General features: G+C 38.8%; 1 protein-coding gene across 3 annotated transcripts in view; it reads right to left on the bottom strand.

Moving 5' to 3' along the window:
* trim2a (tripartite motif containing 2a) overlaps window positions 1-13891 on the bottom strand; it is a 274531-nt gene that overhangs the window by 170286 nt on the left and 90354 nt on the right. For 2 of the 3 annotated variants that reach the window (XM_059964789.1, XM_059964790.1), the window contains exon 3: window positions 2033-2267. The exons of the other annotated variant lie outside the window; for it this stretch is intronic. In XM_059964789.1, the coding sequence (XP_059820772.1) occupies window positions 2033-2267 (235 nt within the window). The remainder of the gene's footprint in view (window positions 1-2032; window positions 2268-13891) is intronic. 3 annotated transcript variants of the gene reach the window in all.

The following is a 13891-nucleotide window of genomic DNA, read 5'->3' as shown; positions in this document are numbered from 1 at the left end:
TCATAGAACGCAGGAAACATGCCAGCCACGATAAATTTGACAAGGTTAAACCTGAGACACAAGGGCTTAACACCTCAAGTTACGCTTTTGATTAGCAAGTACAGGTGCTCAAAGCCCCCAGAAGCTCGACGCTCTATGGCAAGCCACAGGGCCACAAGGAAAGTTAATAGCGTGGGCTGTACAGGGGCTGATTAGCAGGAGGAAAGAGTGGGAATAAAGAGAGTCTTTTCTGTTTGGCTTCCGGTGATCAGTGGTATCCCACAGAGGTCTGTGTTGGGGCCACTCTTTTTACGTTTTACATCAAGGATTTGGATGACAGAATTGACGGCTTTGTGGCCAAGTTTGCAATTGATACGAAGATAGGTGGAGGAGCAAATAGTTTTGAAGAAATAGGGAAGCTACAGAAGGACCTTGACAGATTAAGAGAATGGGCAAAGAAGTATCAGACTGAATATAGTGTCTGGAAGTGTATGGCCCTGCACTTCAGTAGAAGAAATAAAAGCACGGGCTATTTTCCAAATTGGCAGAAAATTAAAAATTCTGAGCTTCAAAGGAGGTTCATGAACACGATTTTGGGATTGAGAAGCTTGTCATACGAGGGGTGTTTGATAGTTCTGGGCCTCTACTCAATGGCATTCAGAAATATGATGGTTGAGCAACACACACAAAATGCTGCAGGAACTCAGCAGGTCAGACAGCATCAATGGAAAAGAGTTACAGTCTATGTTTTGGGCCGAGACCCTTCACCGGTCCTGCAGTCCCTCCAGCATTTTGTGTGAATTGCTTTGGATTTCCCCTCGGAATGATGAGTGACCTCATTGAAACTATCAAATGTTGAAAGGCCTCGATAGAGTGGATGGGGAGAGGCTGTTTCCTATGCTGGGGGAGTCTAAGACCAGAGGTCACAACCTGAGAATAGAGGGGTGTCTTTTAGAATGGAAATGACGAGAAATTTCTGTAACCAAAGAGTGAAGAATCTGAATTCATTGCCACAGGTGCTGTGGAGGTCAAGCCATTGATTATATTTGAAGCAGAGGTTAATAGATTCTTGATTAGTCATGGCAAGAAGGGATTCAGGGAGCAGACTCAGTGGGTGAAAAGTCCTAATTTTGTCCCAATATCTTATGGTCTTTTAGGGAACTATACCCTTGGACCCTCTGGGTTCTCTTTTTATCAGTACAGGTTTCCCCCGCAATCCAAAGGTAGAGTGTTCCTATGAAACCATTTGTAAACCGAAATGTCATAAAGCGAAGAAGCAATTACCATTAATTTATATGGGAAAAATTTTTGAGTGTTCCCAGACCCAAGAAATAACCTACCAAATCAAACCAAGTAACACTTAAAACCTAAAATAACACGAACATATAGTAAAAGCAGCAATGATATGATAAATGCACAGCCTATATAAAGTAGAAATTTTGTATGTACGGCTTAGTTTCACTTATCAAACTCAGGAAGACAGCGAGCCAAAATCAATTTGGAGAGGAGAAAAAAAAATCAGCATGTACACGCACATGCCTACATACACACATGCATACACATGTACACGCATATGTACGCACATGCGTACGCACGTACACACATGCGCAAACAACTGCCCACACAAGGCTTCACAGTCATTGCGGTCCTTCTCAGAGTAAACACACGTATAAAATGGGCGTCTTTTTCTTGTAAGAGCGAAAATCCTCTTTGGTTAGCAAAAACAGGTATTAATGTAGGTCTTTCATAACAGCGAGCTGTCGTAAAGCAAAAGTTCGAAAATGGAGGCCACCTATATTCATTTGTGCTCTTTCATTTCTTACATGCCCCACCCTAAATGGACTTCCAAAAAATGCATCACACTCAACTGGATCCAATTCCATGTGTCAGTGCTCCATTGAACTTAATAAATGATCATTATCCTGCTGTAGCCTTGTACAACCTTCCTCTCTATCCAAAAATTATATTGTTATCAAGAAACACAAGAATAGAAAATCACCCTGTTTAAAATTGCATCAGAGTACAAACACATTCAATACCATAACCAACTTACATTTCCATCATGATTTGGGCAGGAAAGGGGTTTTCCAGCTGCTCCCGCTGTGATTGTCTCCAGAATGGAGTCCTCATGATTGTTGTCAGGAGTCCGCTGAAGAACATCCATTAGGTTTGTAATGAAAAAATTATTCTGCAGTGCAGAAACTCCCTTTTCAGGCAAAATAGAAGTCTGGCGGCAGATTGGGCAGGAAAGTGATAAACTATAGGCAGGAATGTAGTTTTGCAGGCACCTGATGAGCAAATTAAAGTATCATTTAGCTTTCAAATGCTTTCAAAATTAACCTCGAATTTGAAAAAGAATTTTAATCTCCAAAATCAAAAATAAATGACAGAAAGACACCATAAACATTTTAATAGTCATTTTCAGGAACAGAATTGTCCTACAATTGCAACCATTTTGGAATTTTACTTGACAGACTGAACATAAAAGTTGGCATGAAACATCCAATGCAACAACATCTCACAGATGTTTTAAAGCTGAATGATTGGCAGTTTCAGTTTCATTTAAAATTTCCTCAGAATTGCAAAGTGATGGCAACATAATAAAGCCGTTTGAAGAAATAAGAAAACCTCAACTTCAAGACTGAGAAACAGGTCTTTTTTGAAAAAGAGTAACAACTTTTCATTTCTATTAGACACTACTAAAAAAAAAACACCACTTATTTCAAGCTGTTTTTCCTTAATTTCAGCCAGTGGAAACTGTAAAACAACTTCCACAGAGAAGATTCCACATGACAAGCATTTAACTAAACTGCTCATTTTAAATCGACCAATTTAGGTCATGCTGAATGACAAGTGAAATCTGCTCTTTTTCAGCCTTCACCAGGCATTATTCTGATGGATGTTATGGTAGACTTACAATTAAACTAAACTGGAATATTATCAAAGTCAGCAGTTTATCTACAGTGATAGCATGAGATTGCCTCTGCCAACAATGAAACAAATGTCCATTTCCATTGTTAAAAATAATGCAACCTTATTTTTTGAAACAAATACTTGTAAACTAAATCTTTATAACATGGAACTATTAAATACAGTGCTTCATGGAATGGATTTGCCAGAAGGCGGCCAAAGCTAAACATTCTAAAACAGGCTGATATGCTTGAAAATGTTGATCAGAAAGAGGATGTGCTAGAGCCATCGAAAAACCAGGACAGATAAGTCCATGGGGCTGGATGGGATGTATCCCAGGATACTATTCTAACAGAAAATGAGGGAAGAGATTACTGCAACATTACTGATGATCTCTGTATTCCCACTGGATGATTGGGGGATGGCAAATGTTATTCCTTTGTTCCAGAAATCTTACAATCTTACTACAACAGTGGGCAAATTATTAGAGAAGATTCCAAGAGACAGTATTTATGAGTATTTGGAAAAGCATTGTCTGATAGTCAGGATGCCTTCGTGAAGAACAGGTCACACCTCACAGACCTGATTGAATTTTTTGAGAATATGACAAATCACATTGACTAAAGAGATTCAAAGTACATTTATTATCAAAGTACTTATGCAGTATGCAACCCTGAGATTCAGCCACGAAACAAGAAGCCCAAAAGAACCCCTTTAAAAAGACTAACAAACACCCAATGCACAAAGAAAACAAATTGCACAAATGGCAATAAAAAAGAGCAAAAATCACAGAACCTAAAACACCAACCAGTAAAATCATCATCAAAAGAGTCCAGACATATTCAGTTCAGCAAGCTCACTTCAACCTAGCGCTGTGCCGTTTGCTACCTGCAGGCCTTCCCAATCAAAATCACCCAAAATAGCAACAAAAGGAGTGGCCAGGAACCAGAAACACACATAATGTGAATTATAGCGTCCAATCCACAAACCATAGATTAAACCTTGCACAAGACCATAACTGCAGCACTGAGAAATGGAGGCATAGGTTCCAGGCTGCACACTTCATACAAAGCCTCACGAACACCCTCGGAGGCAACAAAGCACCAGATTTCTCAATCAATGGAGGGAGAGCAGTGGAGGTGTGTATAACGCATTTGATAAGGTTCTCCATGGTATGCTCATTCAGAAACTTAAAAGGCATGGCACCCAGGGAAAGTTGGCTTACCCACAGAAACACAAGGAAATCTGCAGATGCTGGAAATTCAAGCAACACACACAAAATGCTGATGGAACACAGCAGGCCAAGCAGCATCTATAGGAAGAAATACAGTCGACATTTCAGGCCGAGACCCTTCATCAGGACGAACTGAAAGAAAAGATAGTAAGAGATTTGAAAGTAGGAGGGGGAGGGGGAAATCCAAAATGATAGAAGACAGGAGGGGGTGGAGTGAAGCTAAGAGCTGGAAAGTTGGTTGATAAATGGGATACAGACCTGGAGAAGGAAGAGGATCATGGGAATGGGAAGCCTAGAGAGAAAGAAAGGGGGGAGGGGAGCACCAGAGAGAGATGGAGAAAAGGCAAAGAGTGAAGGGCAGAGAATGAAAAAAAAGGAGGGGGGAATAAATAAATCAGGGATGGGGTAAGAAAGGGAGGAGGGGCATTAACAAAAGTTAGAGAAATCTATGTTCATGCCATCAGGTTGGAGGCTACCCATACGGAATATAAGGTGTTGTTCCTCCAACCTGAGTGTGGCTTTATCTTGATTGATTTCTCTAACTTCCATTAATGCCCCTCCTCCCTTCTCACCCCCATCCCTGATTTATTTATTCCCCCCTCCTTTTTTCCTCTCTCTGCCCATCACTCTCCCCCTTTCTGTCTCCTGTCCCATGATCCTTTCCTTTCTCTAGCTCTGTATCCCTTTTGCCAATCACCTTTCCAGCTCTTAGCTTCATCCCACCCCCTCCGGTCTTCTCCTATCATTTCAGATTTCCCCCTCCTACTTTCAAATCTCTTACTATCTTTTCTTTCAGCTATTCTTGACAAAGGGTCTCAGCCCAAAACATCGACAGTGCTTCTTCCTATAGATGCTGCCTGGCCTGCTGTGTTCCACCAGCATTTTGTATGTGTTATCCACAGAAGGTAGAGCGCAGTAGTAGATGGAGAGCGGAGTCTGCAGGGACCCCTCTCTCTGTGATTTTTAGAAATGACTGATGAGGAAGTGGAAGGCTGCATCAGTAAGACTGCGGATGACACAAAGTTTGGTTGAACTGGGTGGAAGGTTGTTTCAGATTGCAACAGGAAGTGGCATATAGAATTCAAAATGAAAACATGTGAAGTGATTCATTTTGGAAGGTTGAATAGGGATGTTAAGAAGATGTATGGTGTGTAGGTCTTCATTAAAGTTCAAAGTAAAATTTATTATCAGAGTACACGCACATCACCACATACAAGCCTGTCATGCTTCTTCTGTGAGCATACTTAGCAAATCTATAGAACAGCAACTGTAAACAGGATCTACAGACAACAAACTGTGCAAATGCAGATATAAATAAATAGCAATAAATATCAAACATGACAGAGTAATTAACCCCTTAAGTTCAAGAGGCAAATATTGAGGGGTAGTAACTGTTCTTGAAGCTGGTGGTGCAAGTCCTGAAGCATTAGTTGGTGGACTGAGTTCAAGAGCTGTGATGTGATATTACAGCTCTATAAAATCCTGGTTAGACTACACTTAGAATATTGTGCTCAGTTCTGGTTGCCTCATTGTAGGAAGGATGTGGAAGCTTTAGAGGGTGCACAGGAGATTTACCAAGATGCTGCCTGGACTGGAGAACATTTCTTATGAAGATGGGTTGAGTGAGCTTTAGCTTTTCTCTTTGGAGCAAAGGAAGATGGTGGCTTGATAAAGGTCCTGTAGGATGATAAGGGGTGTAAATAGAATGGATAGAATGGAGAGCCAAAGACTTTCTCCCAGGACAGACATGGCTAATACAAGGCATCATCATATTAAGGTGAAAAGAGGGGAGTACAGTGGGGATATCAGTTCTTTACCCAGAACATTGAACAACCTGCTAGCTGTGGTGACAGAGACAAATACATTTGCGGCATTGGCAAAATTCTTAGGTAGGCAAAATAATAAAACACAATAAATAGAAATACATAAGATAGCTAACATACAGATTGATTGTTTGTGAAGCTAAGTACAGGAATATCTGTCAATAAAGTGATTCTGACAGGAAATAAAGTAGTGGTGGTGGGGGGTGTGGGTGGTGGTGGGTTACTGGATGGAGCAGTTGATTAGCCTTACTCCATGGGGAAAGTAACTGCTTTTAAATCTAGTGGTCCCAGCCTGGGGGCTACGTAGCCTCCTCCCTAATGGAAGAATAGCCCATGAGCAGGGTAGATGGGATTCTTCATGACATTGTTGGTCTTTTCCCCAACATATTTCCATATATACATGTTTGAGGGTATAGACTGCTGCCGGAAATGCACTGGGCAGTATCAACAACCCCATGTAGAGCATTCCAGTGTAGTTTTCATACCATGCAGTGGCATATCATGTTAGGGTGTTAGGGTGCTCTCTACTTCTGTAGAAAGTCTCGAGTAATAATGTGCAGCCTCATCAGAAAGTATAGACATCAGTCAGCTTTCTCAATTGAGTAGGATATACACTGGGATAAGGTGACCACTGCAGGAGTTTGAAACTTCTCACATTTTTCGCTGCTGTGCTGCCAAGGTGAAGAGAAGTGTGACTGATGCAAGTTCTGTTCAAGTCAATAACCATCTCCTTTGCAACAACACAAAATGCTGGAGGAACTCAGCAGGCCAGGTAGCATCTACGAAAAAGAGTAAACAGTCGATGTTTGGGCCAAGACCCTTCATTTGTCACAGGGGTCTTCAACGTGCAGGTAGATTGGGAAAATCAAGTTGGTGCTGGATTACGGAGGGGAAATGTTTAGAGTGCCAATTAGATAGCTTTTTAGAGCAGCCCACTACAGGATCAGCTATTCTGGATTGGGTGTTGTGCAATGAATTCATTAAAGAGTTAAAGTAAAAAGAGCCCTTGGGGGCAAGTGACCCTAATATGATCAAATTCACTCTGAAATTTGAGAAGGAAAGCTGAGGTCAGATGTATCAATATTACAGTGGAATAATGGGAATTACAGAGGCATGAGAGAGGAGTTGGTCAGAATTGATTGGTAAAGAACACTGGTAGAGATGACAGCAGAGCAGTAATGGCTGGAATTTCTGGAAGCAATTCAGAAGGCACAGGAAATATACATTCCAAAGAGGAAGAAGTATTCTTAAGGAAAGACGACCAACTGTGGCTGACAAGAGAAGACAAAGCCAACATAAAAGCCAAAGAGAGAGCATATAATAGAGCAAATATTAATGGGAAGTTAGCCAATTTATAAACCAACAAAAGGCAACAGATATAGTCATAGAGAAGGTTAAGATGGAATACAAAAGTAAGCTAGCTAATAATATTAAAGAGGACACCAAAAGTTTCTTCAGATATATAAAGTACAAAAGAGAGGTGAGAGTGGATATTGGACTGCTGGATAACAATGCTGGACAGGTAGTAATGGGGGTGAAGAAAATAGGGGATGAACTGAATAATATATTCGCAGCAGTCTTCACTATGGAAGACACTAGCTGTATGGTGAAAGTTCCAGGCGTCAGCATTACTAGAGAAGATCTTGGGAAACTGAAAGTCTGAAGGAAGATAAGTCACCTGGACCAGATGGTGTACACCCCAAGGTTCTGAAATCGGTGGCTGAAGAGACTGTGGAGGCATTAGTAATGATCTTTCAAGAATCACTAGTTCCAGAAGACAGGAAAACTGCAAATGTCACTCCACTCTTCAAGAAGGGAGAGAGGCAAAAGAAAGTAAACTACAGGTCAGTTAGTTTGACCTCAGTGGTTGGGAAGATGTTGGGAGTCGATTATTAAGGAAGAGGTCTCAGGGTACTTGGAGGCACATGATAAAATAGGCCTTAGTCAGTGTGGTTTCCTCAAGGGAAAATCTTGCCAGACCAATCTTTTGGAATTCTTTGAAAAAATAACAAGCAGGATGGACAAAGGAAAATCAGTTGATGTTCAAACATGAGGAAATCTGCAGATGCTGGAAATTCAAACAACACACACAAAATGCTGGTGGAACACAGCAGGCCAGGCAGCGTCTATCAGGAGAAGCACTGTCAACGTTTTGGGACGAGACCCTTCGTCAGGACTCCGCCGGCTCCGAATCCTGCTCGGTATCTGGTTGCCGCTCTGCCTCCGTATCCTGTTCTGCCCTAGTTGTCGGCCGGCTCTGCATCTGTTCTGTCCGGTTGGTCTTGTTCCCCTGCTTCTCTCGTGTGCGCTGGTCCCGCTGTACTGCCTTATTCGCCTTGCCCGTGCTGTCATGCTGTCGGCTGCCTTTCCCAATTTACTGGTGTATCACGGTAGTCCTGCTGCTCACCCTGGACCCAGCTCCCTTCTGTTCCCTCGCCTCCGTCAGGGAAGCCAGGCCATCTGCTGTTGCCCAGCGGAGGGACACTGTTCCCTTCCTACCCCTCACCTCAGATGGGTTGCACCCAGCACTTGCCCAGGCCTCCGTGTCTCCGCCTGGGAGGCAGTCCTGCCCAGGATGCGGCCCGCCCTGAGGACTCCTACCCTTTCCTCCCCTCGTTCCGATGGGTTGTGCCCCGCAACTGCCCAGGTATCCGTGCCTTGCCCAGGCCTCTGTGCTTCTGCCTGGGAGGTGGCCCTGCCTGGGATACACGCGGCCCGCCCTGAGGACTCCGACCCTTTCCACCCATTACTCCCTACGGGTTGTGCCCGCACCTGCCCAGGGTTCTGCGTCTTGCCCGGAGTTCCTGCCTGGGAGGCGGCCCTGCCTAGGAGTTATGCACCCGCCCCAGGGGATTCTCCTGCCTCGCCCGAACTCTGGGATCCTCCTGCCTCCCCTGACCTCCGGAATCCAACCCCACCTGCATTACCCCTTGCATGCCATGTCATCCCCATCCTGTCCTACCCCTAGTACTTCAGTGCCTGTGTCCTTCACTTGGGTCTATTCCCATCCCCGTTCCTGACACTAGTAGTGTTCGACAGGGGTCTGTGTTGAGGCCAATTCTTTTTACATTACTTCTCAATTATTTGGATGATGGAATTGATGGCTTTGTTGCAAAGTTTACAGATGATATGAGGAGGTCTCAAGATGGCGCTTATGGAGTAAACCGCTTTTGGCTTTGCTCCAAACCTTTTACGTCTTTTTAACCTACAAACATCCCTTAAATGATCTTTTTATACTTATTCTAAAGGGGTTTAAACATACAGAATTTTTCTTTTTAACTATTCGATCTATTTTCAACTCGCTGAAATGTCTAAAGTAAAAGAATCGAAACAGACGAAAGAACCGATAACTTTAGAAACCATTGTAAAGCTTATAGAAGATAAATTTGCAGGTCTGGAGAGAAAAATAAGCGAACAGCTTTTTGCGTTTGATGAGCGTTTAAAATCATTCGAAGGAGAACTTAAAACACTTACACTGGAACTACAAAAACAACAAGCAAGTATTTTGGTACTTGAAGAAGCCGCTCGCAAGAAAGAACATATTATCAAAACTTTGCAACAAGAGCAAGCTTCGACTTCTCAACAGATGGATCGTTATAAATCTAAAATTACTGATCTTGAAAATCGCTCTCGAAGGCAAAATCTTCGGCTAATTGGGATTCCGGAAAAATTTGAGAGCGGTGATCTTACCGTTTTCTTTTCTAAACTTCTAATGGATGTCTTCGGTTCAGAAGTTCTGGACTCTCCTCCAATAATCGATCGTGCACACCGTATCTCTCGCTATCATTCTGATTCAGATAAACCACGGCATGTAATTCTCCGGATCCATTACCCTCATATCAAAGAGCGTCTGATTCGGGCGGCTCGGTAAAAGGGTATGATTAACTTTCAAGAATTTAAATTTTGTATTTTGGAAGATTATAGCCCTGAAGTTTTAAGGGCAAGAATGGCTTTTAGACTGGTTATGTCGAAATTTCACCAGAAAGGCTACAAGCAAGCGTTGTTATTTCCAGCACATCTGAGAGTTACTTCTGAAGAAGGAACTGTTCGGCTGTTTAAATCTCCAGCAGACGCTCAAAGTTTTTTGGAACAATGACACTCTATCGAGTTGACTAATGTAATAATTAGTCTATAAATTTTGATCTCTTACAGAATCATGTTTTTTTTAGGTATGGCTGACGTGTATTTTTTATATATTGTAAAAGTTCTCTTTTTTTTGGTTTATTCTAATTTTATTTTTTTTATATTTTATTAATCTATTAACCTTGAAAATAACTGATTAGGGTTCCTTTTTTTAAGTTTGTATAAGCTTTTTTATATTTTTAACATTTAAATGTTAAGATTTTTTTTAAAAAATAATAATAAAATGGCGTTTCTTCTTCCCGACAGACTCTAGTGCTTGGAACGTCATATCCGTTTTGATGAGTTTGAAAGTTTTAAACTCTCATTTAAAATACTAATTTAGTATTATTTATTTATGGGTTTTATCAATTTAATTTTTTTAACCCTTTTGTTATATATATATAATACTAATTTTATATTTTAACTTGGTATATTAACCCTTTCTTATAATATGGGTTGTTTGTATTTTTTTCTATTTTTTTTGTCTGAGTTGCCGTCTTGAGACACAGGGGTAATTTTAGTATTAGATTGCCTGCTTGCCTCTTCTTGGCTTTTTTCCTGGGGTTTCGAGGGTGGAGGGAGGGGGATTTTTCTTTTCCTTTTTTCTCTTTTTGCTTGCTTTTTGCGTAGTTTTATTTCATGGGCCTATATGAAACTACAAAAATGGTTGCAGTGCCGTGACTTCCGGTTTCTCCTTGAACTCACTTCCTTCTTCCGGGTTCATGAGTTCACTGTTTTTTTAAACTTATGTGTTAACTGTAATAAATATTGTCAATATGGATAGGATTATTAATTTTGTTTCTTGGAATACTAATGGTTTAAATCATCCAATCAAACGGAAAAAAAATTCGAAGTATTCCATAGAATGAATGCCAATGTTATTTTTGTGCAGGAGACTCATGTAAGGAAGGTGGATAGTCAACGTTTTATTAGGTTTTGGAAGGCCCAACAGTATCACGCAAATTGGCATGCCAGAGTAAGAGGTGTTTCTATTTTTATAGACTCATCAACTTCTTTTATACATCATGAAACAATTTCAGATCCACAAGGTAGATTTTTCCTTATTACTGGTCTACTTTTTAATCAAAAAGTTGTTTTAGTTAATGTTTATGCTCCAAATACTGATTGTCCTGAATTTTTTAAATGCTTATTTACATCCTTTCCTAATCTGAATCAATATAGACTGATAATGGGTGGGGATTTTAACTGTTGTTTAAACCCTGTGATGGATAGATCCAAGCCCACCCAAGCTCTTCCGAATAAATCGGCTTCTCTTATTAACTCTTTTATGATTGATTCAGCTATTTGTGAAATTTGGCGTTTTCTACACCCTAATGACAAAGAGTTTTCATACTTTTCCCATGTTTATCATAATTACTCAAGAATTGATTACTTTTTCATTGATCACCATTTACTCACAGATGTTACTGATTGTAAATATTACTGTATTACCATATCTGATCATGCACCTCTGAAGTTATCTATTAAAATAACGGATTCATATATCAATGCTAAATTTTGGAGTTTTAATCCTATTTTATTGCAGGATTTAGACTTTGTTAACTTTATTAAACAACAAATTGATTTGTTTTTCTCAACAAATTCTACAGCAGAGATCTCTAGTGGAATTTTGTGGGATACTTTTAAAGCATATATTTGTGGACAGATTATTTCATACTCTGCTGGAGTTAGGAAACGAACTAATTCTAAAATATTAACATTAGTTGATAAAATCAAAGTAATTGATAAGATTTATTCAATGACCCCTAGTAAAGAATTTTATAAAGAAAGAGTGGAACTTCAAATGGAACATAGTTTATTATTATCCTCTTCGATTGAAAGTCAGTTAATTAAATCAAAAACTCAATTCTATATGCATGAAGATAAGTCTGGTAAATTAATGGCTAATCAATTGAAAATTGTTTCGGATAAACAACAGATTACTAGGATTCGAAAACAAGATGGTACTCTGATGATTGACCACAAAGAGATAAATAGAGCCTTTCAAGATTTTTATAACTCCTTATATCAATCAGAATTCACTAAGGACTATTCTATAATAAATTAATTTTTAAGGAAACTGAATATTCCAAAAGTAACTGTTGAGGATAATGTAATTTTAGATACACCTATTACAGAGTCTGAAATAGAAAAGGCTATTTTTTTAATGAATTCTGGTAAAGCTTCTGGTCCAGATGGTTTTCCCGTAGAATTTTTAAAATCTTTTTCTTTTATACTTTCTCCTTGGCTTTGTAAAATTTTTAAAGATGCATTAAGTGTAGGTAAATTACCACAATCTTTTTATGAAGCTTCTATTTCTTTAATTCTTAAAAAAGATAAAGACCCTACTGAATGTGCATCCTATTGGCCTATATCCTTACTAAATACGGATTTTAAGATTTTCAGTAAAATTTTGGCTATTAGATTAGAAAATATATTACCTCGAATTATTTCTGAAGATCAAACTGGATTTATTAAAAATCACTATTCATCTTTTAACATTAGAAAATTAATTAATATTATTTATACTTCTTCATCTAAAATACCAGAATGTGTTATTGCTTTAGATGCTGAAAAAGCATTTGATAAGAGTTGAATGGCCATATTTATTTACTACAATGCAACAATTTAATTTTAGTTCAAAATTTATATCATGGATTAAATTAATATACCATAAACCTTTAGCTTCGGTTTTTACCAATAATCAAAGATCCCCTTTTTTTCAGCTATTTCGTGGTACAAGGCAAGGTTGCCCTTTAAGTCCTTTACTATTTGACATTGCTTTAGAACCACTGGCTATAGCTATTCGTGAATCACCTAATATTCTGGGTATTACCCGTGGGGAGAGGACATATAAAGTATCATTATATGCTGATGATTTGTTATTATATATATCTGACCCTGAAAGATCTATCCCTGCTATTTCATCTTTGCTTGCTCAATTTAGTAATTTTTCTGGTTATAAATTGAATTTTAACAAGAGTGAACTATTTCCATTAAATATGCAAGTTCCAATTTATAAACATTTACCATATAAAATTGTTACAGATTATTTTACTTACCTAGGTATTAAAATTTCTAAAAAAACATAAAGATTTATTTAAGGTTAACTTTTTACCTTTAATTGATCAAATTAAGCAACTTGCTATTAGGTGGTCTCCACTATCTTTGTCATTGGTTGGTAGAGTTAATGCTATTAAGATGATGATACTACCTAAATTCTTATATTTATTTCAAGCATTACCAATTTTTATTCCTAAAGCTTTTTTTGATACTATTGACTCTAAAATATCTTCTTACTTGTGGCAGAACAAAAATCCTAGATTGGGCAAAAAATATTTACAGAAGCCTAAGAAGGAGGGCGGCTTGGCTTTACCAAACTTAAGATTTTACTATTGGGCAGTCAATATACGGTATTTAATATTCTGGACACAAGAACTGACTATAGCTACTTGCCCACAATGGGTAAATTTGGAATGTAAATCTGTGCAAGATTTTTCACTGATTTCAATCTTAGGATCTTCACTTCCTTTTTCTTTATTCAAATTGAATAAACAGATAACTAATCCTATAGTCAGATATACATTACAAATTTGGTTTCAATTTCGTAAATTTTTTGGTTTGAATGAATTTATTTTATCATGTCCTATAATATCTAATTATTTTTTTCGGCCTTCATCTATGGATCAAGCTTTTCTTTTATGGAAAACAAAAGGTATAACATGTTTTTGTGATCTGTTTCTGGATGATAACATTATGTCCTTTTAACAGCTATCTAATAAATACAATTTACCTAAAACCCATTTTTTTAAAGATATTTGCA

Source organism: Hypanus sabinus, chromosome 3 (assembly GCF_030144855.1).
Source record: "Hypanus sabinus isolate sHypSab1 chromosome 3, sHypSab1.hap1, whole genome shotgun sequence".
NCBI classification, from domain to species: domain Eukaryota; kingdom Metazoa; phylum Chordata; class Chondrichthyes; order Myliobatiformes; family Dasyatidae; genus Hypanus; species Hypanus sabinus.
The sequence above is the reverse complement of the archived record's forward strand: the minus strand, read 5'-3'. Positions and strand labels throughout refer to the sequence as shown.